The 26,818-nt window shown below is 40.1% G+C and overlaps 2 protein-coding genes across 5 annotated transcripts in view; both read right to left on the bottom strand.

Annotated features, from left to right (window-relative positions):
- The window catches only part of tnk2b (tyrosine kinase, non-receptor, 2b), a 58,200-nt gene extending 49,294 nt beyond the window's left edge, over nt 1-8,906 (bottom strand). For 2 of the 4 annotated variants that reach the window (XM_044134514.1, XM_044134510.1), the window contains exons 1-2: nt 8,671-8,906; nt 1,509-1,723 (exon numbers count right to left, since the gene is read on the bottom strand). In XM_044134514.1, the coding sequence (XP_043990449.1) occupies nt 1,509-1,550 (42 nt within the window). In that variant the 5' untranslated portion in view covers nt 1,551-1,723; nt 8,671-8,906. The remainder of the gene's footprint in view (nt 1-1,508; nt 1,724-8,670) is intronic. The other 2 variants (XM_044134512.1, XM_044134511.1) reach the window with 1 other exon arrangement.
- Nucleotides 8,907-10,121: 1,215 nt separating this feature from the next.
- Nucleotides 10,122-24,279, bottom strand: tfr1a (transferrin receptor 1a). Its single transcript, XM_044135070.1, has 18 exons — nt 24,126-24,279; nt 19,121-19,170; nt 17,448-17,688; nt 16,290-16,473; nt 15,973-16,198; nt 15,771-15,896; nt 15,573-15,668; nt 14,432-14,571; nt 14,184-14,335; nt 13,964-14,083; nt 13,790-13,875; nt 13,611-13,674; nt 13,425-13,492; nt 13,273-13,334; nt 13,068-13,161; nt 12,755-12,976; nt 12,496-12,654; nt 10,122-12,197 (listed from the first exon to the last, which is right to left on the bottom strand). The coding sequence occupies exons 2-18, from the start codon at nt 19,151-19,153 to the stop codon at nt 11,955-11,957; spliced, it is 2,316 nt and encodes a 771-aa protein (XP_043991005.1). The 5' UTR covers nt 19,154-19,170; nt 24,126-24,279; the 3' UTR covers nt 10,122-11,954.
- Nucleotides 24,280-26,818: the final 2,539 nt, after the last annotated feature.

The following is a 26,818-nucleotide window of genomic DNA, read 5'->3' on the forward strand; positions in this document are numbered from 1 at the left end:
GCTTTTCTTTGTATGCCCTAAAAACATCTAGGAAAATTAAACTGTTTTTTTTTTTTTTTAAAGAAAAATGTTTCCTAGTTTCTTGAAATACAGTGAACCCTCGTTTATCGCAAAGAACCCGTAAAAGGCGAAATCCGTGAAGTAATAACCTTTATTTTTTGTATTCTCATACAGGATAATTAAATACTCGACATTGAAACCAAAGAACCCAACCTGTTTTCAGGACCAAGTTTGTTTTTTTTTTTAACAAATATAACGCTTTCTTACAAATAACTACAGTAAAACAATCATTTTAATCATCAATACGAAGTACAGTAGGATAAAATTGTGACTCGCGTATTTCCCTGTTCCTCTGACTGTGACGCTGCGGCCTGACTCCGCTCTCTACTGTCTTTTTCTCCTGAAGCCTGTGGTGCAGGTGAGCTTTTTTTGAGAAAAGAACAAAGTTATCTGTAGTTGCTGTCGCTCTTTTTTTTCTTCTGGGCAAAAATATTTGCCAAAATTTGCCAAGCTGTATTACGTATATTTAAAGATCGTCACGTTATTGGCACCTTACGGCATGTAGACAAGAAGCGCAGAGACTGTTTAGCCAATCAGGACGCAGAACACAAGGCACTGTGAAAAAAAACTGCACAAACAAATCCGCGAAGCAGCGAGGGTTCACTGTAATCACCAACTAATTGAGTAATCGATTAATCGTTAACTGGAGTGTTCACTCAAAATGGGTCATTTTGCTGAGAAATAAACCCTCTCAAAGCAGCAATTAAGCCAAAATTGTACAGAAATAAACATGCATTTTGCATTCAACATAAAAACACCTTTGCCTGTAAATATGGTTAATCCAAAACATATTTACAGTTTTTACTCCACATTTAGTAAAGAAATGCCGTCGTTACATTTTCTGCAAAACAATTTGATTTTCTTTTTTTTTTAAAAACAAGAAAAAAAAATCATTTAATTCCTGGGGGTTGGGAGGTGGGCATGTTTGAATATATTATTAATCTTGCACAAAAAAGGCTGAAGTGGTGAAATGAAAAATTTGTAGAACGTGTTGTCCAAATTTGATTGTCAGAAAGTCGATAGATTAAACAATTACTAAAACAATCGTAAGATACAGCCCCAATTATTTTCTACTGATTCTAAGATTTTTAAAAAATAATTAAAAAATCCCAACAGTAAGATTCATGCAGTTCTCAGTTCATATTGAGTGTTTCGGTTACTTTAGTTTAGTTTCTACGGCTAATATATCACCGTGCCCGATTACATATTAGCTTTCTCTCACACACACACACACACACACACACACACACAGTGGACAGCACACAGAAGGCAAGACATCACGTTTCACACACACACACAGACAAGAGCCTGTCTCCGCACCGTGTGACGTAAACGCAGCACGCAGTCACACCTGACTCCACTGAACAATCATAGCTGCTGATAGCCGTCTGGTTGGTTGAATACATGATCATATTTTTAACGTGTACACATGCACTCCAGCTTCATACCTGGAATATTTGAGCCCCAGAAATCTTGTTTCCTTTCAGCATCTGCTCTGACTGACAGCGGGTCGGCCGTATTGAGACGAAGCTCCCAGTCCGCCGAGGCGACCTGAACTGGTGTTCATGGTGCCTGAAGGTCGGTGCGCGGCCGCGTCGTTTCTTCCGAATCCATTGACGAACAGAAATCCAGGAGTCTTTTGGGGTTTTCTTGTTGGAATTGCCTTGGAAAAAAAAAAAAAGCACAGAAAATTTGTTTCTCCTGCTGGTTTCTGACTCAGCATGGAGGTAAAGGTTCATTTCACTATTATTTTGGGGCATTTGGACAAACCTACACCATTTCAGAATAAGCTTGTGTTTTTTTGTTGTTGTTGTTCGAAACATGTCTATTCAAAATTTATATTATTATTTAGATAATGTAATAATATTAAAACATAAACAACCCTTTTCTTTCTTTCCTTTATGTTTAATGACTGTTCTCAATAGCGTAAAGTTATATAGCTGATTGTTCTCAAGTATCTCATCAGGGACTCAATTATAAGTAAGTTTATTTAAAAAAAAGCATAGATAGAAATTTCATCTACCGGTAAAACATGTTTTGTCAATTTTTTTTCAATTATTATAAATTGTGATCCATTTTTCAGTCATTATTCTAAATTATATTAAAATTATTTATTGAAACGTTATTTGACATGTTCGTCTTTTCTGGCTGGCTGCTACTCAAGCTTCTAGCTAGCGTAGCAGAGCTAACTAAAGTCAACAGATATGAGGAAGCACTTATGCTCAAACAAATGTAATAATCATTGAGAAAAGAGAATAAAAGCAAGAAAAAAAATCATTCTAATAGTTGATGTTTCTTTACACATGTTTGCAGCGTTGTCTGTTGGTTTGCAAAGTGAATATCCGACCAGAAGCTATCATGGCATGGAAAAGTTTTGGAAGCCCTGACTTAATCCCAAAACTACTACAACTATATTTATTATGAAAATGATGCAAAGTAATAGCAGACAAGCGTATTTTTATATTCTGTGTGAAAAAATGCAAGCGTAAGACTGAGAATACTACACCATCCTGAATATCTTCAAATCTCGAGAGTCATTACGGACACAAAACCCTGAAAACACGACCGAGAACATCAAGTTCCGCCCGGCTGAATGACCGGACCGGAAGCAACTCCCAGCCCTCTGAAGTGACTTTGACATTATTCCGACTTATGTCTGGGGGCTGGGGCCAGAATGCCTGAGGGGCCCTGAGCAGGAAAGCACAGAGTGAATGAAACAAATCGGTCTCGCTCAGACACACGAGGACGCGGCCCACCCACCCACTACTACCGAGCAATGTAGCTGACTGGAACCCTCAGTATCAGAGGAGAAGCCCACAACAAGGAGAAACACCAGGCTATTCTTCCCCTCCACCCCCCACAGGCTTCACAATTGAACCCTTTGTCTCCTTTGTTTGGGACAAAATGGACCAGCGAGGACCGCAAGAGGACAGCGGGACGCACCAATCACACAAATATGAAACTTTACAGTGGGGGAGCTTTTAAGTGACGACCAGCCGCTTTGCTGTCAATTATCTATCGACGAACCCAGAAAACCTATTGTTCTACTGAAAACGATCGATGCCAGCGGGTCTCGGATTTTAGTTACGCAACCGTCAGATGGAGGTTGACGCTTCATCCCTTCCCCGGCACAGGAAACCCTGTCCGGTTAGAGAGCGAGACAGGCTAAAAATAACACACACGCGCCCACAATGGGCCTCTTAAAAGACTCCATATGTATCAACAGATTTGGCATGATCCAAAGTGAGTAGCTAAATATGTGGTGCTGTTTTAGGTTTAATTGCAACAGTTATTTCAGGACCGAGCGATATGGACTTACAATTTTATCACAATATTTTGTGGCATTATTGTGTTTTTTGTTGTTTTTTTTAACATTACTTGGGATTTATCGCAACAGCAATAAATCAAAATTCTTCTAAGATATTGATCGCAATAAATGACAAATGATTAAAAAAAACAGTGGGAAGAAGTGTAAAATGAACAATGCGGACAATGGGACTTTTTTTCAGTATTACTTACTTGGAATTAACCCTGACAACAATAAATCTAAACATTTTATAAGACATTTATCATGATAAATAAGTGCTTTACCTGATCTCATATTAAAGTTTGTGACTTAAGAAAGAAATGCCACTCAAGTTTAAAGCTAGATGAAGGCAAAGTAATAAGTACTTCTGACAAATAGTGCCATCAGTTGTTATAAAAAATACTTTATATATCAAACATAAAGTAAAAAAAATTTGACTTGGCAATTTTAGACTTTCAAATTGGACCTCCGTCTCTTTATGAAGCTTTTTCCGACACTCCACCTTTAGCACTTCATAACAACGCTCCATTATCTCGTTTGCAACCGTCCTCAGAAGAGTTGCACTGAGGTTTTTATAATGAGCTCAGCAGATGCGCAGTTCCACCAGGTGTTTGCTAACTGCTGCTGCCGCTAGTCTGGAGGGGTAAAGAGGGGAAGGCGAGGTGTCACTGTTTAATCCCATCATTTGACTCAGATGTGTTGTGCTCTTTGCTTTTGTTGCATAGTAAAATTTGCCTTTAGCTTACTGACGCTCACAGCCATCACCATCTACAATAACTCTTTTGAATTAATGAGTTACAACAACATTAAATTTCTCTTTGGGGTTTTGAATTTGAATTAAAGCCCTCTAATTCAGCTCTTGATCTGAGCAAGAAGCTGCTGAATAATCAAGCTGTCCCATTCTCTCACACCGCCTTCTGAAAAAACTTCCGGCTCCAGTATCAGACCTGGAGTTGCCTCATAGACCGTTTGCCTGTGAGTCATCGAGCGTTTGCAAAGGAAGGTGACTCAACACCCCTGCAGATTGACTTCCTGTTGGGAAATTGCCGACTGAACAAATCTGGCACGGCTCCAGCTCCGGTAACCGCACGTCGGGCGCTGAGCCACTACCGGCAGAGCGTTTCCTCTCAAACGCATCCGACGTCTTCCAAATCAGCCGTAATCACGACGTGTGTTAGAACATGTTGAGGAGACGTTGCCGGGGGTAAAATGGGAAGTCATCATAATAATTACACCACTGGGGTCATTAGTGCTCTGTTTACAGCTTACCAAGTGACAGTAATATGAAGTAATCAGTGATAATTCTTGTTCTCCCTAACTTCCTGGGGAGAAAGTTGCTCGAACCGCAAATCAAACCGCAACAATCAGCGAGCCTGAGGGTGTGCAGCCAGACTTGCAGTTTGACGAAATGCAACCTTGTCCATTTGCCAACATCCTGCACGAGCAAGTTTAAATAAAACTCTTTCACTATCAACCCAGCAGCATATATAGCTATACCAGTCCACCAAACAAAACACATCTCATCAGTCCTTGTGTAAAAAAAAAAAAAAAAGCAGCAGTATTTGCTCTCTAAAAGTCTCAACACTCGCCTTAAGGATATTTTATTATAGCCATAAAAATGATCCACTGCCCGTCTGCCCTGAGGGGGAGCAGCATGACTGACTTTTTGTCTCTAAATTCGCTCTATTGCATTTACGTCTCATGACTGTCAGCCTTGTCCCACAAGTTCGGTAATTAAAGAAACATCCGGCGCGTAATGAAATTAGAGTCGTCTTCTGACTTCAGACAGCGAGTGGAATCGGATTCTGCCCGGCTCGGCTCGGCTGTGGTCCAGCACTGCAAATGTGTTTTATATTGAAAGAATTTTTCCACCCGCCTCCTCTTTTTGACCTAGACGTGCGAAAGTGTGATACCTGAATGGTATGACTCATATCTACCTCCACGCAGCCCAGTCATCTTAGGCTTTTCTTGAGATACAGTAGAATAGCTGTGACCCCCCAACCCCAGGCTAGCTGGTTGGGATGAATCATTGGCTTCACGGTTGGAGCAAAATAATAAAAATAAAATATTTAATATTCCTACAATATGTCCAGTGATTGACAACTGAGCAATGAGGTGCTAAAGACCTAATCCAGTGTTGGCAACACTTAGCAATTGATGTTCAAAGACACTTTCCATCCAGTCTGACATTGACTGGCGTTACTTTTAAAGACAAAATGGCAAAAATAAAAATAATACTGTTTAGATGTATAAAGCTAGTAGAGACCCCAAAACACTGTAGATTTCAGCAATGGATGATTTTGCAAAAAAACGTCTTTCACAAAAACCAGGGTTTCTGCAGGTTTCACCAACTCAAATCTAAGACCTTTCAACACCATTCTGAACATAATTTAAGGAATGGAAAGACCAGTAGTGCTTGACCTCCATGTTTAAAATCCGCTAAAGCGCTGACTTCAGAGTTTGTGTCGCAGCAAATGCTGCTTTGAGACCAGTGCTGGTAGCAGCGGCGGCGGCTATCGTTTCTGAGGAGCTTTAGCTTGGCCACGTCAAAACGAACGTCTTTCCAGCCAACTGCCGATAAATTTCCTCTCACCCACGACAGATGCAAAAACCTGGCTAGTTAGCTAGCAAGGGTATATTAGCAGCTAGTTAGCAGTAGCCTCAACCGCCTCGAGTCACAGAATGCAGTGACGATGCACTGTGCGACTTTCGGACAACAGCGAAGTCCAGCAAGAAAACCCCCCCAGCATGTAATAAATTAGATTAAATAGTTCTGCCAAGACAAAATTTAAGATTTGTAATGAATGTTCATAGAAAATCTTACATTTTTCTATAAATTTTAGATGTTTAAGGTCTTAATTTTATAGCCTATACATGAATTTCAAACAATTTAAGGATGTGTGCTCTGAAAACCCTTCTGCAGAATTAAGGCCCCTTTTAGCTGTATTTTGTGGGACAGGTTTGCATCAGCTGACTTGTAGATCTAAACTGGCTTTGCCGTGTCAAGAGAGTGAGGATGCATGGTTTGTGCGAGCATCCCCATTTAAAAGCAAGCAGAGCAGAACGGGATGGGCGGGGTGCTCACGAATATGTCCCGCAACCAAACTTCACAAGACGAGATAAAAATATTGAGAACAAGATTTTACCATTACCTTCAAGAAAACTTTAAACCTAGGCTGGAAAAAGTTAATTCTTCTGGATTTTCATTGATTTTGCCACAAATTCAACAAATAAATTCAATGTTCATCTAGTCAGGGTTTAAGACAGTGCTTCAATGATCCATGGTCCGCAGCACAGCATACACTATTGTCACGGTGCGCTGGGACTGTGGTGTAGCTCAACATACCCCTAAACGTCCAGTCATGAGTTGTTATAGTAATAGTTTCTACTTCTTTTAGTGTCTCAACAACTAGCAGTGCCTACATAGTGTTCATGTTTCACTTTTCACTCTGTTGTCATTTAGTGTACCCAGTGGAAGCCCAAAATGTTGCCAAAAAGATGGTTTAATGGTAGCTGGGGCAACTTCTGCTACAACTTCATTAGACGAAGTCTGGCGAAACAGTATTCACCTCAACGAGAAGTATCGTGATGTTTCAATGTCAAAAAAGTTTAAATACTTTTGCAAAGTGCTGTATATGTTGGCCGTCTTTCCATTGACTTAAAAGTTTTTCCACACCATTTACTCCTGTTTTACTTTCGGCAACATCCCAAAGGCGAACCACTACAGCAGGTCAGACGGTAGAAGCAGCGCTGCCTCTTTAACCACATCACAGAGTCACTACATGAGACAAACACAGCCTAACTTCAGCCATCATCACGCAGCCCAACTTTGAACCAACAAGAAGAAAACTAGTTGGCGGTTTTTCCCCAAACACCAATGACCACGTTAACGTCACGAAGAAAACATATCCCAAAGCGATTTTATTAACTACTCGGAGCAGAGAGGCCTGGCCTGAAAGATAGCGGGTCAGCTTGGTCTCACTTAAAATAAATTGCACCAATAAAAAGATTGTTATGCTCAAATGGCTTTCATAGCGCTGAAAATAAAACTTTAAAAGATTGCTTACAGATCTGGAGATAAGAGGAGAGGAGATAAATGGACATGTATTGATGGTAAGAGCAGAGAATAAGGATAAGGAGCAACATGTCTGACAAGCATGTTAGTAGAAATTTAATTTGCTTGGATTAAAACCCTAAGAGTCTGCTTGACTGTAGTGGCAAACTTTCCAGACTTGTCTTGGGTTATATCTGTTACATACGCATGCCGAAGTGGCAGGATTTAGAGATTCATTCTTGAAGAAGAAGAAAGTGTTGCCATTTTTGAAACCTATTTAAAAAAAACAAACCAAAAAAACCACATAGCTAAGTCTTTTCTATTAGTTACAGTGGCCAAAGATCCCCTAGCATCTCTCTGCCCAGCTTGTATTTAATGAGCCAGGTAGGTTGAAAGAGGGGCAGCGAAAAAACAAATGAGGTGGATTTATTTATGGGTTTTTAAAATAATAAAACAAACAATAATTTGTTAATTGCATTCATTTACAGTTTAAATTGAACATGTCACATGTTTACAAAAGCAAAAGTTCTGAATGAAAACGAGTTTGCAGAAAAGAAATTACAGCTTACTTTGAAAATTCTTGGATGATACGAGTCGACTAAATTTAATTTCCCTTTGATTAAAGCAGTAATGAATTAAATGTCACTTTTATAATACAACAACAAAAAAAGTAAAACCTTTTTAAAAATTATGCATCTAATTGTTTTAGGTTAAATGATGCATTTAAGCTAAAAAGCATCAAATCAAACTGCACAATAATCTACACCGTTGTCATTCCATACTGCTGTATAATAGACACTACCACTTTTTTTTTTCTTTTTTTTTAATAAACAAGTATCCTCAATTAAACTGCCTTCAACCTGAGGTTCTATTTTTTATTTTTTTTTTTTTTGATGACGTTTTATAGCCAAGAATTGCTTAATTTCACCTATAGGCGCCTCAGTCTGCGGGTCAACTCGTGTTGTCATGGATACTGGGGCACCTGTGCACCTTTACAGTTAGGTGAAACCACAACAAGTTCATTAGGTTAATGTTGCCTTCAGTTGTGTAACAAAGCACAGCGGTGGTTCACCTGACCCACAGGTGACAGCAGCTTTCACCTGCTGCCTCCAACAGTTGCCATCACGTCAGCAAAACTCGCACTTGTGTAATTATTCCGTGTTAGCTTTTAACAGAGAAGCATAGTTTTACATGTTAGAAAAAGAAGAGGGTTTTCTGAGTTTTAGACTCGTTCTTGAAAGACTCCTACCTGTCAATTTCGGCTGCAGACGCTTGCTGTCACTTTCCGGTTCTCCACTCTGCTTTACCACTCCAAACAAACCACTCGTTGCGGACTGACAAGTCCTGACATCCCGCTGAAAGCTTTAGGTTCCCGGTCAGAGGCGCTAATGAAGCTCGGTAAAGGTTTGTGCTGCGTTTAATGCCGCCCTCGCTCACCAGCGCGAGTTTGAATACTCTGCCTGCTGGCGTCTCTTCTACTCAGGCTTTGTGCAGCACAGAGATCGTCTATAAACGTGAAGATGAGTCACTCCAAAAATCAAAACTGAACCTGCTCTTGTAATTATTTATTTAAATTTAGGGTTGGCCTAAGGTTGAATAAAGACGGTAAGAAGAAATTAATCTGGGAATCCAATCCATAAAAAAACAAAAAAAAAAAAAACATTTTAATTCCAGAGTTGTCAGAATTGGGAGTTATTTGCAAACTGATTTGACAAGCTTTTCTTGGGTGGAGTTCACATATTCAACTCTGCTACTCAAACTTTCACTTAAAAATGTGGCACCACCTAAGGAGACATACACAGGCAGTTAAACAATATGATAAATTGCCAAGAATTGTTTTGAAAGAAAAATATATGTAATACAATTGTCCTTCCGTTTTGTGACTTTAAGCTACAGCTTTGTTTGCGTATGCTGGCACAATTCCTCATTAGCAGTTTCATGTAATTTCTTTTACATTTCCCGATACAATATTTAATAAATATTGACGAGCCAATAAATATATTGGCTCGTCGTAAAGGAGCATGTCAAAGTTCATATAAGATTACGAATTTAAGAAAAAAAATTTTTTTTAATGCTTGATTCGGTTTCTATAAATAATTTTCAGGTTTCACTGTTTTCAAATACATTATCTCACACAATTTTTACAGATTTTTACTAGATATTAGACTTTTTTTTTAAAGAACAAAACCCTAAAAGAAAATCCCCTTAAAACGTTTGCAGTCTATGGGAGCAATGCTCCTTCTGAAACCAGGATTTAGAAATTGTGACACAGGATCCAGTTGACAGAATCCGTCACTCAAAAAGGTTTACTTTGTCTCCATCACCTGGTCAAGTCTTGCCACTACAATTTGTTAGATTCTCCGTCAGAATGGGAGACATTTTATGATTTTAAGTATGAAATGATCCGGCAACTATTGACATGAACAACAAAAAGATGTTAGTGATTAATTCAGGGCTGAAACGATTAATTGGATTAATTGTAATTGTTGAAATGATTGGCAACTAATTTAGTAGTCGATAGTTAAGAGGTATGTAGACTCAAAACAAGGCTGTTTGCTGAAAGAACAGTAAATAACACAAAACAGTACAAAGAATATTCATATTTTGCATTGTGGATAAAGAAAATAAGTTCTGTGCTTGTCAAAAAAAAAAAAAAAAAGAACAAACAATAAAAATAAAAAAATCAACAAGGCGAAGACGTCATTTTAAGTGACTTTTATTGCCATAAAAATGCCCAGCAAAGCCTGATGACACAGTCAGAGGAAAGAAAACAAGGTTAAGCAGTTTCCAGATAAATTCATTGATTGAAGGAATTTTCTAAGACAGTTCATACGTTTTTTTTTCAGAGTTGGCTTTGAAGCCTCCAGCAGGGACATTTATCAACATTTAAAAATCAATTTATGTCCGTTATTTTTTGTTGCGGATGCGTCTTTGCTTTCTGATTATAAAACGATCTGTTGTTCTTCCCCCACGAGAATCATCTTAAATGTGAAGTTCAATTCCAGCATGTCGTTAAGAGCCGCTCACAGCAGTAACTTTACATTCTGACAAGAAGAAGTAAAAGAAAAGAAACCTAAACGTGACAAGCCGTTTTCCTTCTAAAATTACATTCAATTTTTATTGTGAAGTTACAAAAACTTAAAAAGGCACAAAAAAAAGAAAAGAGCAAAGAATTTTCAAATTGAATGAATCAGTAATAAAAATCATAATAAGCCACAGGAATACCAGACCGGTGATGCAGCGACGCGGGTCCCAAGTGCTTGCGACATACTTCTGTGTGTATATATATATATATATATATATATATATATATATATATATATAAGACGGGTCGGCCAAGAAATTGATTTGATTAACGCAACACACAGACAGAGAGGGAAGATGCAGGAGAGTAAGCAACATGTATGCATAGCTATCAACTGTATTTACACTTTATGAGAAACACTGTTCCCGATAATTATTAAAAAAAGAGGAAAAAAAATAAAAATACGTCATCCACCCCTACAGTGAAATATGGAGGGCACTGCCTCCGATACGGACACACGTGCTGGTAGACAAAAACTACCTTCTTCTGTTTTTATTTTTTTCCACATTATGGAAAACACTGCTCCCGATAATGCTGTGAAGGACGAGAAGAGCGCCTGAAACCGAGGGAGCGGCGGAGAGAACGGATCGTTTCGCTTTGGGTCCGGGCCGCCCCGTCGGTCCACACGTCCGCTTCTCTGTTTTAGCAGATGCTGCTTTTGTCATTTCGACAGTATAACTGTCATAATTATGGGAGGCACTGCTCCCGATAATTATACAAAATAATTAAAAATTTTTAAAAAAGGCAATAAAAACCTTATTTATAGTGAACCCTGCCACTGATAAATAAATAACAATAAATAAAAACAGACGGTTTATGGTTCAGTGCTGCGTGTTTTTGGGAACCTTCCACCTTTAGTTTTTTTGGGAAGGTCCGCACATATTAGCTCTGTGATTTCTTATTAGTTCAGGACTTCTTCTTTTAGTCACATGAGCTTCGAGGCAAATAACGGCTGCGCCATGGAAACTGCATTGTTGTTCCGATTTTTTTCTTCTTTTTTTTAATTTTTTTGGAATTGCCGATTTCAGCGTCTTCTGAAACTGATAGAGCTGGGTTTTTAGAAAACTGTAGCAACCAACAAGAAACAGCTCAGGCTCGAACATTTGGTTTCAGCAGCATTGAAATCATTTTTAGTAAACAGATAAAGTTATTAGTTTATCATACTGACCTTTGGTGATGAAATTCTCTGAGTCATAAGAGTGATCATGACCTATTAGGATGGTGGGAAATGCTCTACATTCGGCTCATTCATAGAAAAACACAATTAACTACTACTGCCATGTTATAGTAGTCATTAGTAGCACCAAAGAATCCAAAATTTGGTTTTCCAAGTGTAACATGTGGATAAAAAGTAAGCTCAAATGAATACAAAAGGGGGGACCATATTATTTTCTCCAATTGTTAAAACTTATTGATTTTTTTTTAAGGTTGTGCAACTCTTGGTTGGTTTAGATTTCATTATCCAGAGACCAGATGTCCCCTGCTAAGGAGTTGGCGCAGCCCTGGATGGTCCAGGTTGCCAGGGCGAACTCGTTGAGGAACTGCTCGCTGTTTGCCTCGGGGTTGTTCGTCTTCAGGGCGTCCAGGTGTTTGGTGAGGGCTTTGAGAGTGTGGGGGCCCGAGCCGAGCAGGATGTGGCGGAAAGGGCTCTTCCTGGGGGAGACGTAGTGGGACAGGAAGTTTCTTTCCACCTGCAAGGAGGAAAAGCTCAGATTCAAATTTGTGGATAACTTGTGAAAGTTCAAGCGTCGTTCTAAAAGAAACCGTGCTGATCAGGAAAACTAAGGTAAGGGATGTTCTGTTTGTAAAAACAGATTGGATGCACAGCCGGGTCCTTTTGAAATGTGATTAATCAATTGTTGAAGTAATCGTCAGCTAATTTAGTCGTTGATTAATCGCTATCTGGATTATACAGACTCAAAAAAAGGCCGTTTGCTCAAACGACTGGTCGGCCTGCAGACATGCTGAAGCGAGCTGTGAAGGTCTTACCGCCATGATACGGTCGTTGATGAGGCGGCACATTTCGATGTCCTCCAGGTCGCTGTTCTGGATGTCGTTCTGCAGGCTCTGGGCGGCCCGGCTGTACGAACCCGTGGCGGAGATCAACCACTGGACAGTCAGGGATTTGGGCAACAGCTGGGGCCGCATCTGGAACAACGGAGAACGGATGCAGCATAATTGTTTTTTTAATAAAAAAGTCTTGAAATGAGAACAAAAAGGACAAAAGTTAAAACATATCCCAACTCACCTTCAGAACTTCCTTGACTCTTCCATTGATCTTGGTCACGTAGGAACGGACGACCTTGTAGTACTTCATCACGTCCATCTGCAGCAGATGGTCGTGGACCAGCCTCAGAGCTATGTGGCCGGCGAAGCGGCCCGCTGTCTCTGCCAGCTGGGGAACCTGGCTGGACGTGGCGGCGTTCAGGTTCTCGGCGGTGTCCTCCATTGTGCCAAAGTACTTGTAGTTCTGAGAGGGGAAAACGGGACGGAGAAATGAGGCTCCGCCATCAGCAGCTGTTGAGCTGGCAAAGGATCCACGGGGAACAAGAACAACTCACCGAGTTGTCCGGGGAGAATCTGAATGACATGGAGGGGATTCCGGAGAGGGCAAGGAAAGGATACGCAGCGCTATCCATCCGCATCGGCTCCAGACTGCAGAACAAAAACAGAAAGAATGATGAGAACAAATTAAAAATACCTCAAATGTCAAACATTCAGGAAGTTGAGTTTGATGTCATCGGTTGACATTTATGACACACTTACATATTTGCTTCAAAGTTGTCTCTTGCAAATTGCTTATAAAGAAAGCCGTCTCTGTTTTTTACCTATTAAAAAAAAAACAAATATGTGCATATAAACACCAACACATTTAAAATACCAATTTGTTATAAAAGTCAAATTTGCTGGATGTTTACCTCCTTTAGGGTGTTTTCAATCAGAGTGTGCATTAGGGGACTGGCTGCTACTTTAAATCCATTCAGACCTAGAAAATAATAAATTATACTTATTTAAATACAAAACTGCAACTTTATAGAGCACCATGATGTGCTTGGAAAATATATTTGGCACCAAATACATTGAATATGAAACCGAGCGATTACCTGTTACAATGCCATCCAGGTTGATGTAAGAGAAGGCTTTCATGCTCAGAGACGACAAATATCCCTACAGGTGAGAGTAAGCAACAGTTAGGATAGATATAACACTGAATAGTTTATTAAAAGTTGTTATAAGAGTAAAAAAAAAAGTTCGGGAAAAAAAAGTGTCTTGCAGTCGTCACCTCCAACCACTCGGTGGCGCCAATGCTTCCGTATTCTCCAGCACTCCAGCTAGCAAACACAATGCTCCTCCTCGGCTTGAATCCCTCTGTAAAACAACAGGTTTGCAGGTGTTCGTCTGTGACGTTTTCAAGCCGCACGTCTCAGAAAAGGCCTGAGTGTGTTCCGGTGCTCACCGTTCTTCACCATGTCAGAGATGGAGCGGGCCAGCTCCACCAGGACGCTGGTGCCGACGGTTGACGCAGCGTAGCCCGGGCCCCACGCGTCCCTCTGGGCGCCGATAACCACGTAACGGTCTGGACAAAGTCAGATGAGTTCCTGACCATCATTTCCTCCAAACACACACACACACGCCTACACACACTCCTCTCTCTTTGAATTCCAGTTTCATTTTACCTGGGTCAACAAACCCTTTGATGACCCCAAACACGTTATGGATCCTCTTCTCTGTGAGAACGTTGTTGACCGACACAGAGATGACGTCAGTCTCGTCTCCTAATTTGCTGAAACCTTCCCACTTGTCGGGCCTCTTTGCACCACTGAGCTGGCTGTGGGAGCCGCAGAGGAACACGTTAATGAGCTAACTGGTATCAATGCGAAAAACTAAAACGGATCAAAGATATGAGCTTTACTATGAGCTTTACTTAAGGATGTTCTTTGCCATGGCCAACGTGATGGTCTGCGCCAGGATTTTGGGCAGGCCTGAAGACTCCGCAGGAGGGAACTGGGTGTGGTTGAAGGAGGGGAAGCCGGGGGTGTAAGGATCACCTGAGCCCAGGTGGACCTGCAGGAGAAGATTATGAGTGTTAGGATTATGTTTGAATTATATCCACTGTTTCATCTTCTGTTTTCACCCATTTCGGCCAAAGGTTAAGAGGCGTGTGCTGCTCTGATATTGACTGGGAGCGCAGTGCTAAAGTCCTGCGCTGAATTCAGACCAAATGGGATTTGAAAGTGATCCTCATCAGCGTATGTGAAAAAGCTCACAACATCTCTGAATTATCTGGTGAAACCCCGACGACGACGTTCTCTTCCTTTCAGTAAATTGCAGCCGAGACACCCTCAATATTTCATCCACCATTGCACAAAAAGAACAGGAAAAAAAACGCACAACGCACATCTGTAGTGAATTTTTACACTTGATGTCAATCATCTGACTTCATAGTCCACAAGGGTCCAACTTGAGGTACTGGACGTGTTTCTGACCCGCAAAGTGTGTTTGATTTGAACGCAGCACTAAACTACAATTACAATAGACAGAAGCAAATATCCACCAGAGGGCGCTCTAGCATCAACCAAACCACTGCCACAGCTGGCTGCTCACAAACCTCTGCATTCAGGTGCATTAATGGAAAGTTGAGTGGAAGGAAAAGGTATGGCTGGGATGTGAAGCAAAGTTTCTTCAAGATTTTCAAAGAGATTCACAAGGTGTGATTTGTGCTCAGGTTGGTTTTTTTTTTCTTCTGGGTTAAAGAAAAATAACTTCTTTATTGATGAAAAGAAATTGAGGCTCCAGATTCAGGATGAAGCTTATTTGTGGAGTCATCAAAGCCGTCTACCAGGAAGCTTTGAAGCCTTCATGCTTCCTTCTGCTGACAAGGTTTAACGAGATGTTGATGTCATTTCCCTGCAGGACGTGGCAAAGCAGCCGAAAGTATCGACTTCGTGATCATAGCATATCTGTGCATGACTGACCAGCAGGTTTAAGGAGACCCATATGATGGTGTTGCATTGTTCTGTGATTTCATCTAAACGGACTGATCTAGCATCAGGTGCGTCACTCACATGTCCATAGAGCTCTGTGTGCTCTTTGATGCTGTAATCACTCGGGTCTGGGTAGATCAGAACAGCAGAGGCGTTCATTCTGGCGGCGTTGGCGACCTGAATCACAAAGAAACCCAGATCTAAAATGTGTTTCATTCAAGAACAACAAAAATAAATATGTAACAAATGACGAAGTAGCTGTTGTTTTAAACCAGTCACCTTCTCAGCAAAGCTGATCTTTCCGGCTCTGATCAGCATAACTCTGCCGTCCATGTTGATGTTTCTGTCCAACAGCGTCTGGAAGTCGTTGTCCTCGCCGTAATGAGCGTACAGCACATTACGGCCCTGGAAGCGCAGCAGCGTTCTGGTTACCTACACGCATTAGACACTCTCAGGTTTTCCTCTCTGTTTTATTGCCTACCTCTACTGATCCGATGGAGCTGTAGGACAGGAATCCCTTGGGACGCTCCTCTGACATGTTCTTGAAGACGATCCTGTTGTAGCCGTCCGCCGGCGGGTCGTGGACCTTGATGAAGTGCTCGTCCGTCCAGACCTTCATGCCGTAGAGCTTGAACCTCTGGACAACTCGGTTTGCCAGGGATTCATCCCGAGGAGAACCGGCCCGGTGGCTGCTTTCAGAAAACTCACTAGGACAGGACAGAAACACTGTTACACACCTGGAATACAATGAAAACAACAGTTCAAATTCTATTATTTTTTTTTTTACTTTCTGATCACCTCAAAACTTTCTCTAGTTTGGCAGCAGAGAATTTCTCAGTCAGGAGTTTTTTGACCTCGTCCCAGTCCATGAGGGGCGCGGCGCCCGTCTCGCGGGGAATGTCGTCATTGACGACGCTGATGGAGGATGCGCAGACGGGAGCCGCTTCCTTTTTCTTATTAGTCATGTAGCCGATCAAGAACCCTGGAAGAAGCCAGTGGATTTAGGTTTAAAGAAAATGCGTAAAGAAAACTAAAATGGAACGACAAATGTAACAATGATTCCACATTTTATCTGAGGTTTAGTATCGATACCAATCCGATACAGAAAAACATCAATGAACTAACTAAAAACTAGGACTGCACGTTGAGGCTGAAAAATTGATCACAATATCAGACTTTCAAATAAGCCAATTTTATACTGATAAGTTGTTTTTTTTGTTTTAAATATCTAAAATACTAAAACACGTGACGGTTCCTGTTTTATCCAGTTTTCACAAGATGCCGTTTTATTTTTAAGCAGCTATGAGGCACGGTGGCAAAACCTTGAACTGTTGCTGCGCCAGTTATTTAACAGGTTGTTGCTAGGTAACCAGAGTGAGTTAGCTGATGTCACCAACCTTTCCCATCTAGCCGATTTAGAGCCAGAATGAGGTTCTAAATCTGAAATTATTGAAATTTCTACTGATATTGTCTATCAATATATATATATTGTAATTGATTTATTATCCAACCCAACTGGAAATGTTTTGTTTCTCTTCCTGAACACAGATATAAATGTGCCAATTTAAATTCACCAATAGCTTCACAATCTTGGTAAAATGTGAAAAAACAAAACTTTAATTTGTTCAATCAGTGGAATTGGGAGCAAAACAGCTAATTTAAAAGAATAAACTGGCAATAACAATAGGCTGACAAATGTGAAAAATGAACTACAACAAATTCCTATTTGTACCTGCAGCAAGTACAAATAGGAATTCTAAATATAACCTAAAATAAATAAAGTATTACATCACTCAGGGCACACAGCATAGAATTAGACTGAATAGATTTGCTCTTATAGACCAGGCACATCGTCACGATGCCGGATCTAGAATTTTCCATCAATATCGGGACCAATACAGCTATTAATACCGGATCAGTGCATCTAACATTCCTTCTTTGGTGCCTCCAGCCTACCGATGATGAAGATGAGGAGGACGCCACACGCCATGTAGCACAAGTTCCTGGGCGTGCGCTGCAGCTTCTGAACCATGTAGGGTCTGCCGTTGGAGTTGTGATGAGGACGATTGTCTCCCATGCCGTTCTCCCCAACCTCCTCGTCCACGTCCGACGACAGCTTCATCTCCACCTGGCTGGTGTCGCCCTCCATGTTCTGGGTCAGGTTGAAGCGCGTGTAGGTGTGTGGCTCACCGTTAAACTGGTTAACGACAAGAAAAGGCGGGGACGGGAATAAAAGGAACAGGGTTAGCTCGTGTTGCACCAGCTGGAAGCCTGGAGCCCTGCTGACCCTCGTTCGTCTTAAACTCAGACATTGTCCGTTTTTTGTCTGACATGCGTCCAATCTGGGTAGAATTGAAGTACAGCACGTTCTAGCTGCCCAAATCAGTTTGTTTCAACTTCATTATCATCATAACAATAAAGTATGTTTTGAGTTTGAAAGGATCAGTGTCATGTTCTTTTTTTCAGGGTTTCCACAGGTTTCACCAACTCAAATTTAAGACTTTTTAAGACAATTATGAAGGAAATTTAAGACCTGTAATCCACCAGACATGTACAATAGGCGAAACATGGGGGACGTTTGCAGTTACTCATGATGGTTGTGGAAAAAACAGCTAGCAAGGGTATATTTGCAGCTAGCTAGCAGTCGTCTCCTTTGCCTCAAGTCACAGAACGCAATGTACAGTAGATGTCTTCAGGTGACTCAAACGTTACACAGACAGAAAAGTCCCGTATGGAAACCTCCCCATAAAACGACATTTATGAGATCAAGTAGTCCTGCCACATCAAAAGACCTGTAATTAACTTATTTAAACCCAAGTTAACTTTATTTAATAACCCAAATACATTATAAGGCCTTAATTTTAGATGCATGAATTTAGGACTGTAAAAAGACTATTATGACTGAAATTTAAGACCAGTATTGCAACAAAAATGTCCAAAAGGCGATACACTTGCACTTACCCACAATGGGTTTAAAAAAAACTAAATGGGTAGCTAGCAAGGTTAGCGGTAGCCTCAACTGCCTTGAGTCACAGAATGAAGATCTAAGCGTGTGAATTAGTGAAGAATAAAGTCCCTTGTGAAAAAAATAAATTAAACTGCATTCATGAGGTTAAACAGCCCGGCCACATCAAAATTTAAGACCAGTGAATAATGTATTTAAGATCAACTTACATTTTTTTTATTGAATAAACTTTAGACATTTCAAGGCCCTTACTTTTTGATACATGAATTTAGGACGTTTTAGTGTTTTTCCCTAACTTTGTGGATTAGGGTTTTGCTTTGACTGAAGGAATGTTTTACAGTTTCTATTCTGGTCTGACAAACTATTGTGAATGCACAGAGATGTTGAATAACCTGTAATTCCTCAGAAAAGGAAACCTGGAAAATCTGCACAGAACAATGAATTTGCAATTAATTTCTATCTGGTTTTTGGCTTTTATATGAATATATTCATGTATTAAAATTAAAGACATCAAGCAATACTAGAGTTGAGAAAAACAGCTAATTCCTCCAGATTCATCACTTTCCCAGCTTAGGCGTGTTGCAGTTTTCTCAGCGGTAGCAACAATATGAACATGAAATCTGATCAAATATTGACGAGTTAGTAGTTCAGATACAATACTTACAATTTTGGATATTGTTGACCTTGCTTGTTCCATCTCTGCTTCTCAGGACTCTAAACCAACAAACACAAAGAATACGACTTTTAGATTCCCAGACTCTGAAAACGACAGAGTTACGTTGTATCACTTTCAAAACCTGCTTAACTCTCCAGAAGAGTCGGTGAACCGCTTCTCCTGCGTGTAGATTTTCACTTATCTTTTAGCACTTTCAGTAACAAACGTGTTCCTGTTAAACTCGGGGAACAGTTCTGTTTCCAAAGAAAGTGTTCCCACCTCTTGTCAAAACATCCCTGGGGTTTTCCTGTGTGGCCAGCTTGAAAGAAAGCCCCCGTTTTTGAACACAAAAGAGCAGTGTGCTGCTCAGGTTAGCGCGATGTGAACTCAGTCACCGGCAGAGTCCAGAAACGGACCGGCCCTCAGCGGGAGAAATGATCAGCCGGCCCAAGCAGAGGATCAGTTTTATTTATAAAATATCAACAAGAAGAGGAATAAGAGCCTGGCAGATCATTCTCCTATGAGCCGATCAAAAAACTGAAAAAAATAAATAAATATCGGTGTGATATAGAGTTTCTGAGCACTCAGGGATTCACTGCAATCAGACACCTCTCAGCTTCTTCATGACCTTCCACCGCCAGGAGAGGTCAAGAAGACGAAACACGACCAGTTATCACATATAAAAACATCCTTATGTTTTGGGAACTTGAAGCGCTGCAATCGAACCAGGAACACAGATGTGTCCATCGTACTTAGCTAAACAAAATGGGTTTTTTTAAATCTGCATTCTGTCTGAGTAGACATTGAAATTCTTTTGCAATATTTACACACAAAAAAATTATTTTATTTACTTTGACAGTTGCTGGTTTATGCTGTTAGAAAAAGCAGAAGACAAAATGCTTCCCTGTCTTCTTCCTTATTTGGCATTTATTATCATCCTACTACATAATTATGTCTCATTCTGAACAGGTGAGCAAATCCTTCAGCGGCTATGAAATGAAAAGAGGGCTATTGGAATCAAAAGCAAACAAACTGTGTTAATCAACTTTTTAATTTTTATTTTTCAAAGGCTGTGACCTTTGACCCTCTGGCTCACCCTGAAGAGCAAACGCTAAAATCTCTATAACGCCAGGTTTTTATCAAAGTCTTGCTGAGGTCACTGAAGCGATTTCAACCCTTCGCCGTACGCGTGAAAACATAACTGAAGGTTACGCGTCTGAAGGTCATAACTGAAGGTCAGCGATGAGTAAACGCTGCGATACAGCAGCAGCACACTTCCAACATTGATTAAAACCAATCGGTTTGGCTTTTTAAAGGAAACGATTAGCCCAATACAATTACTGGGTTACTGCCAATTAGGGTAAATTGAAGTAAAAGTTATTTAAAATGGCTCGATAGCCACAAAATCCACACTGCCCGTCAGCTGGCTGAAAAACGTTCCCTTGCTTGCATATGGCCGTTTGTGTGGAAATTAAACAAGTGTTCATCTCTTTCTCTAATTCAACGGTTTTACAGCCGCAGTTTGAGGTCAGGGAGCAGAGTTCCTGCAGGTTACAGCAACTCAGATTTAAGGCTTTTTAAGACCGGAATCACAACAGGAACGTACAAAACAAAATTTTAAACGTAGTAGTGCTGAGCATTTTTGCAGAGAATGAATGTGACAGTAAGCAAACGGCAAAGGCGACCGGCGTTCGGCCGACTGACGATAAATTTACACTTACCTGCAACAGACGCAAGTAAGCTAGCTAGTTAGCAAGGGTGTATTAGCAGCTTGTAAGCAGTAGCCTGAACCACTTCAAGTCACAGAATGGGATGATGATTGTGTGCATTTCAAATGTTTATGCGACAGAGAAGTCCAGCACCAGAACATATGCTGCACAGGATTTTCAAGATTAAACAGTTCTGCCACTACAAAATTTAAGACCTGGGATTAACATTCTTAAGGTCAATTTACTCTTTTAAAAATGGAGTCAAGACATTTTAAGGCCTTAATTTTTGACATACGAATTTAAGACCAACTGTAAAGTTATTCTATAAGGTGAAGCAAAGCAATATGGTATCGTACTCCTTGCAAAACGCACGGAAAACTAACAAAGTTTAGCATAATTCCATGGTTCATAAAGCAAACATAAATACTTGTGGTAGCATTACTATAACCAGATTAAGCTATACTAAAGATTATTATAGAAATTATGGCAGCAGTAGGTATAACTAAAGCTTTTCTATTTTAAATGAGAATTTGAATCATGTTTTACATTTTCTTTTAAAGTATTTTCACTCATGTTTATCACTGCACCAATAGTTTGCTCCATAGTCAAAGTTTGTATGAGGAACTTTGAGGTTGAATCAAAGGCTAGCAGAAGCAGACGGCGATACTACGGCAGAAACCAAAACATCTAACGCTTCCTCTTCTAAAGACGGAACGGATAAAAATACTCGACTTCCACCAATGAGCCGTTGAATCAAATAAGGAAGCGCCTCGCTCTGGAAACACTTTGTTATTCTAGGCATTGTGAAGCACAGCTAACTTTAGAGTCTGGCTCGGCAGGGAGGGCAACCTTGACCTTCTAACCTGCATGGGCGCCATGGAAATGACCTCTCCTCTCTTAAAAGCAACTATAAATTAGTTGTAAAGATCACCAAGAAAAAGACTGGCTTCTCTGTCAAAACGGTGGCTAGAAAAGTGGTAGCATGTAAGGATGAGTCGAACCGGAAATCTGGATTTATCCTCCAAGGTGGGCAAAGCCCCTCTCTAATCTCACATACCAAACATACCGGACTTTTCGGGGCTAATTCGTTAATCAGATTGGCAAGTTAAACTGCTCCTTTTCAGACGCAGAAACCTATGGATAACAAAAACTGGAAAAATGATCTCATTGTGCATTCAAACATATGCAAACATGAAGAATCTGCTTGTGCTGCACCAGAAAGTTCAAACCCTTACAGCTTTTTTTTTTCTTGGTAGCTGGTTTTAAGAGCTTTCGGACACGTGTGTGTGCGTGTGTGTGTGCGTACCAGATAGTGGGATAAAAATCGAGTCCCACCCTTGGCGGAGCGCAGCGTGCCGGACGTCGCGCTCCTCTGAGCTTTGGCTGGAGATTAGCTTGTAGTCAAGGTTTTTCAAATAAAACACAAAAAGGCAAACAGCTGCTCATTTCTTCTTCCGAGACTTTACAAGTTACAGGTTACGGGTTTTGACTTTTTTTTTTCTTTCCTCCCAAGGAAAGATGCACAAGTTTAACTTCAAGGTTTACCAAGAGAACAGATGAGGGGAGCGCTGAGTGCTGTCAGGTGGGATCACCTGTATTTCACTCATTAATACATCAAAATGTACTTTAATGAACATTTGAGCGCCTTATTTAATTAAACACTGCTTGTCTAATACTTCTCGTTAAAGTGCATTATTCTCATTTTTGTTGGGTTTGGTTTTAGAAACAAAAATCTGAATCGTTCAAAATCCAATCAGCAGGTCAAAATATGTTAATAAACTTAAAAAAAAGATGCACCTTCAATTAATGATTTCTGCAGCAATAAATCAAGCCTATTAAATACATAAATGTTTATTTGTCTTTCCTTTCGTAAACTTTTGCGGCACACGGCGCTGCTTCCCATCAGGAACTGGCTTCAAGTTCTTGCTTACTGGAAGATGTATTTAAAAAATAAAAATAAATCATTGTCTTCCTTATCGTGTAAGAGGCATGAGGAAACGCTACACCCCTGAATTCCCTGAAGGCATAACAGAGGCAGCTGGATATTTGTCTCGATAAAATGTCTGTCGCATGTCCACCTTTAAAAGAAGTTTGACATAAATGACGCAATACATGAAGGTAAAAACACCAAAACAAATAAATGTAATGACGTTCTTATTTATTCCACATGAATCGTAATAAATCACACATGTAGATTGAATATCTTTGCTTCGAAAGCATAACATCTTAATTACTTCGTCTAACGTTCCAGAGATTGAACAAATGCTAATCAAATGTTAAACAAACGAGGCGCTCAATTTTTGTTGAGATGGTGGTGATGATGATGATGATGATGATGATGATGATGATGATGGGGGGGGATAGAGGGCGAGGGTGCATAGCAGACATTATGTGGTGGTAAATCATGTGAGAGTCACAAGCTCCAAGTAAACCCTGAGAAAGAAAAAAAAAAGCCAGAACCAGGAGACTGGGGCGCTCAAATCCCACTCTGCATGGCTGCATAAAATGTAGCAACAAATTGATAGGGTTTTTTGTTGTTTTTTTTACCTCTGAGGATTGAGCGATTTTACTTAATGCCAGCTGAATGCAATGTTACATTGTGAAAATAAGGTTAAAGGTTGTTTTAGACTGAAATGACACATTTTAGAGCTTTTTATTTCTCTTTGACAGAAATAATAGACCCCAAAAAACTGAAAACTCCCCCTTCACTGACTTCATTACAGTTACCTGGCTGCCTTAAGATACAAGTAGAGATATTACTTCTCCAACTGACAGGTAAAAAAAAAATGTTAGTTAGAAAAAGAGAGCGTGGTCGTGACGTTCCAGCAGTGGACACTAGGCACTTCCGGGACAGCGCTGCCCCTCTGTGCTAAGAGTCAGTAAACTAAACTGAAGCCCACTTTAGTAGCGCTATATCAGTACAATATCAAGTTGGGTTGGGGGGGTTGTTTTACGTGACTACCTGCTTCCTCCGTTATGGCGTCCTACACGCTGACACCACGACAACCTGAAGGGTGGTTGAGAACAATCGGAAGCAGGAAGACAGCGTGTATTTCAGAGCGAGCAGGTGCCTTCATACTCACTGTACAATGAATGAATGCTATGCCTGGCATTATGAACTCTGTTGAGCATTTAAAAAGCTATTTTAAAACAGCTAGGCAATTATTAATATAATTTACTACTTTAACTGATTCGTAAAAAGTAGGGGGAATGACTTTTCCACGCGCCAGCATTTGAACCTGTGTCAACTCCAGCAGAAGACTTTTAACAGCTGGTGTTTATTACCTGGTAATAAAGACACCCACCTTCACTTCAGTGCAGAACAACTACAGTGACAGTCCCGGACACGAGGAAGCCTGTGCGGTCCGTTGTCGAATTGCCTACGTCTCGAGGGCGCCGGTCCGGATGCCCTTGTGTGCTGGACCACGCGGCTTCGAGTTTTAGTCACTTCAAGCCACAGTCTCGTATCGCGAGATTTGTTTGTAGGCCGGCTGTTACAACATAAAATCGGTTTCACTCCACAGTACACGTTCCAGAAATCAGAGATTTTTTTTGACTACACCCGTATTAGTAAATTAAAATAAATTACCTAAATGAGATATCTCTAATTATATTCTGACTAGAAGGAATTATGTCAGATTTACCATTAATCTGTATGGAAGCTTTAAATTAACACTAACCATATATCAACTGCATTTTTAGATATATAAATTAAACTAGCCCAAATTAAATTGCAGAAAACCTGAAAGCCAAAAAAAAAAAAAACAACGTCACGACGAAACTAACAGAGATATTTACAACTGTTATTATGACAAGTTAAAATTTCAGAATGAAAAATTGTATATTCCTTGCTGCTGAGCTCTTTCTACATTATGGCAATTTTGTGCAGGAAACCCAAAACTCCGCAGGCAACTATTTGGACAGCTATGTGGCAGCTCAATGGGGCTTACGTACAATTTCTTAATACAGATAGTCGAAATGTAGCTGTATCTAGTCAAAAACCCATTTTTAGATGTCTGGAATGTAATTACAGATGCTCAGACGAAGCCGATTTTATGTCCAAACAGCTTGCCATACAAAGCGCCGGTTTGCTTGTGGTGTGGACATGTGCTCTTTCATACAGTTTGACAAACTTAAAAAGCCGGTGAGTTTGGGTGAAATAAATCAGCTTGAGCAGCTTTATTTTAATGAAGTAATCTAGTTTTAGTTCATTGCAGAATAGAAAAGTTAAACACCTTCTTTGTCCAACCTAAGAGCCAAACCAAAGAGCATTAGAGGTGAAACGAGGTCACCTTCACAGGGCCGGGGGAAAAAAATCCGTGTTCTACTTTTATGAAATAAACTGTTTCGACTCAGCACTTTCGACAATACAAACATATCCTATTCATATCCAGAAATATGACTTCTCTCGGTGTTTAGGCTCTGTTCATTGGGAAGATGTTTTGTATTAGCATTTTATTAATAAAATGTAACCTGGTGAATGTAATGTACATGTAAAATGGATAAATATCATCTATTTGAACGGAAGAATCTTTAGCAACTGGCTACAATGTAAACATATGTAATTTGTACTCTGGGTTATCAAAGCTAAAGAAATGTCCAAATAAAATGCATGAATACTTTGTTGTCAAATTTTATGAGTTGAAATCTAGCACTTTGTGTAATCGGAAAACAGATTCTACTGACTTTTTTCTTTTTTTTTTTTTTACACAAACATAACAAAGCAGTTCCAATTACTGAAATGGCTGTTTAGTCTTTAATGCATGTCAGGGCCAGTGGTAACCTAGCATTGACAGCGGCTCAAACGCATCATAATTAGTACTTTCCCTTGCTTTAAATGCATTAAGATCTGTTTGTTGACGAGACTCACTTTAAATAGATGTAAACCTAAAATTAAGGACTTTGTGACCTGTTTATGGTTTTTTTTTCTTTCTTTTTTTTAAAGTATGTTTTTCCCCTTTAAAAAAGCAAAATAATACTTCTACGTTGGGCTTCAGAGGTCGGTCCATCTGAACTTGGAAAAAAAAAGGCCGCAGACAGATCGGCGTCCTCCACTGTCTGTTCACCTTGAGGTGAAGGCAAACACATTACTATCTGCCAGGGACCTTATTTTTGCTTCGTCAGACCCAATGCTCCAGTAATAATCTTTTTTCTTTTTTTTTTTTTTCTTACAGCAGCTGTGAAAATGTTAGCATGTGGTAAGGGAAGAAAAAAGAAAAAAACAACTTGTCGGCTGGCAGCTGACTCAGCCACACTGATGAATTATAATTTATTTTTTTTTTTTTGCATTTTGCATTTTTTTCCAGTTACGTTGTGCGAGACCTTCTCTTTTAACACACAGGATTAATATAGAACGGCTCGAGTTAAAGCTTAAAGTTCAAACCCTGACCCTGCACCTGCTAACCATTTGCCCTCTCTTGCTGAACCCGAACCTTGTAAATAAAAGGAGGGCATTTTGTTCAGACTTTATAAAGCAAAAATAAATAAATAAATAAAGCACACAAGTCATGACTCGGCAGCAAGAAGAAATTGATCATTTGGATGTCCGCGCAGACATGGGATGACAAATCAACAGCCTGTGTGATTGGGCATCGTTGGCGGGCCAGGGGTGAATCAGTCGCCACTGGTGGTGAATTATTAGTAAAACCTTAAACAGAAATTTGGCAGTACTATGAGTTTTTTTTTTGTTTTTTTCTTTTTTGCTAGTTTTTTTCAACAGTTTGTACTTGTGTTTAGTCGCCCTTACGTTTTGATCATTGACGACGACTGAGCGAAAACAGCGTCGGATGAAGATTACGTGACTGCACCTCTAATCTCTCCTTTTGAGTGACTTCAATAATGACATGTTTACGCTTGGCTCCTCTTCCTACAACGTGCAATTTGTGAGAATTACAGAACAGCTGGTACCGTCTTTTGTTGGCTTCAGATTCCCACGTGACGGTTCCGTGTTACCCGACTTTGTGAATATATGAAAAATAAAAAAAAGAAAGAAAACTTG

Source organism: Gambusia affinis, linkage group LG12 (genome assembly GCF_019740435.1).
Source record: "Gambusia affinis linkage group LG12, SWU_Gaff_1.0, whole genome shotgun sequence".
Classification (NCBI taxonomy): domain Eukaryota; kingdom Metazoa; phylum Chordata; class Actinopteri; order Cyprinodontiformes; family Poeciliidae; genus Gambusia; species Gambusia affinis.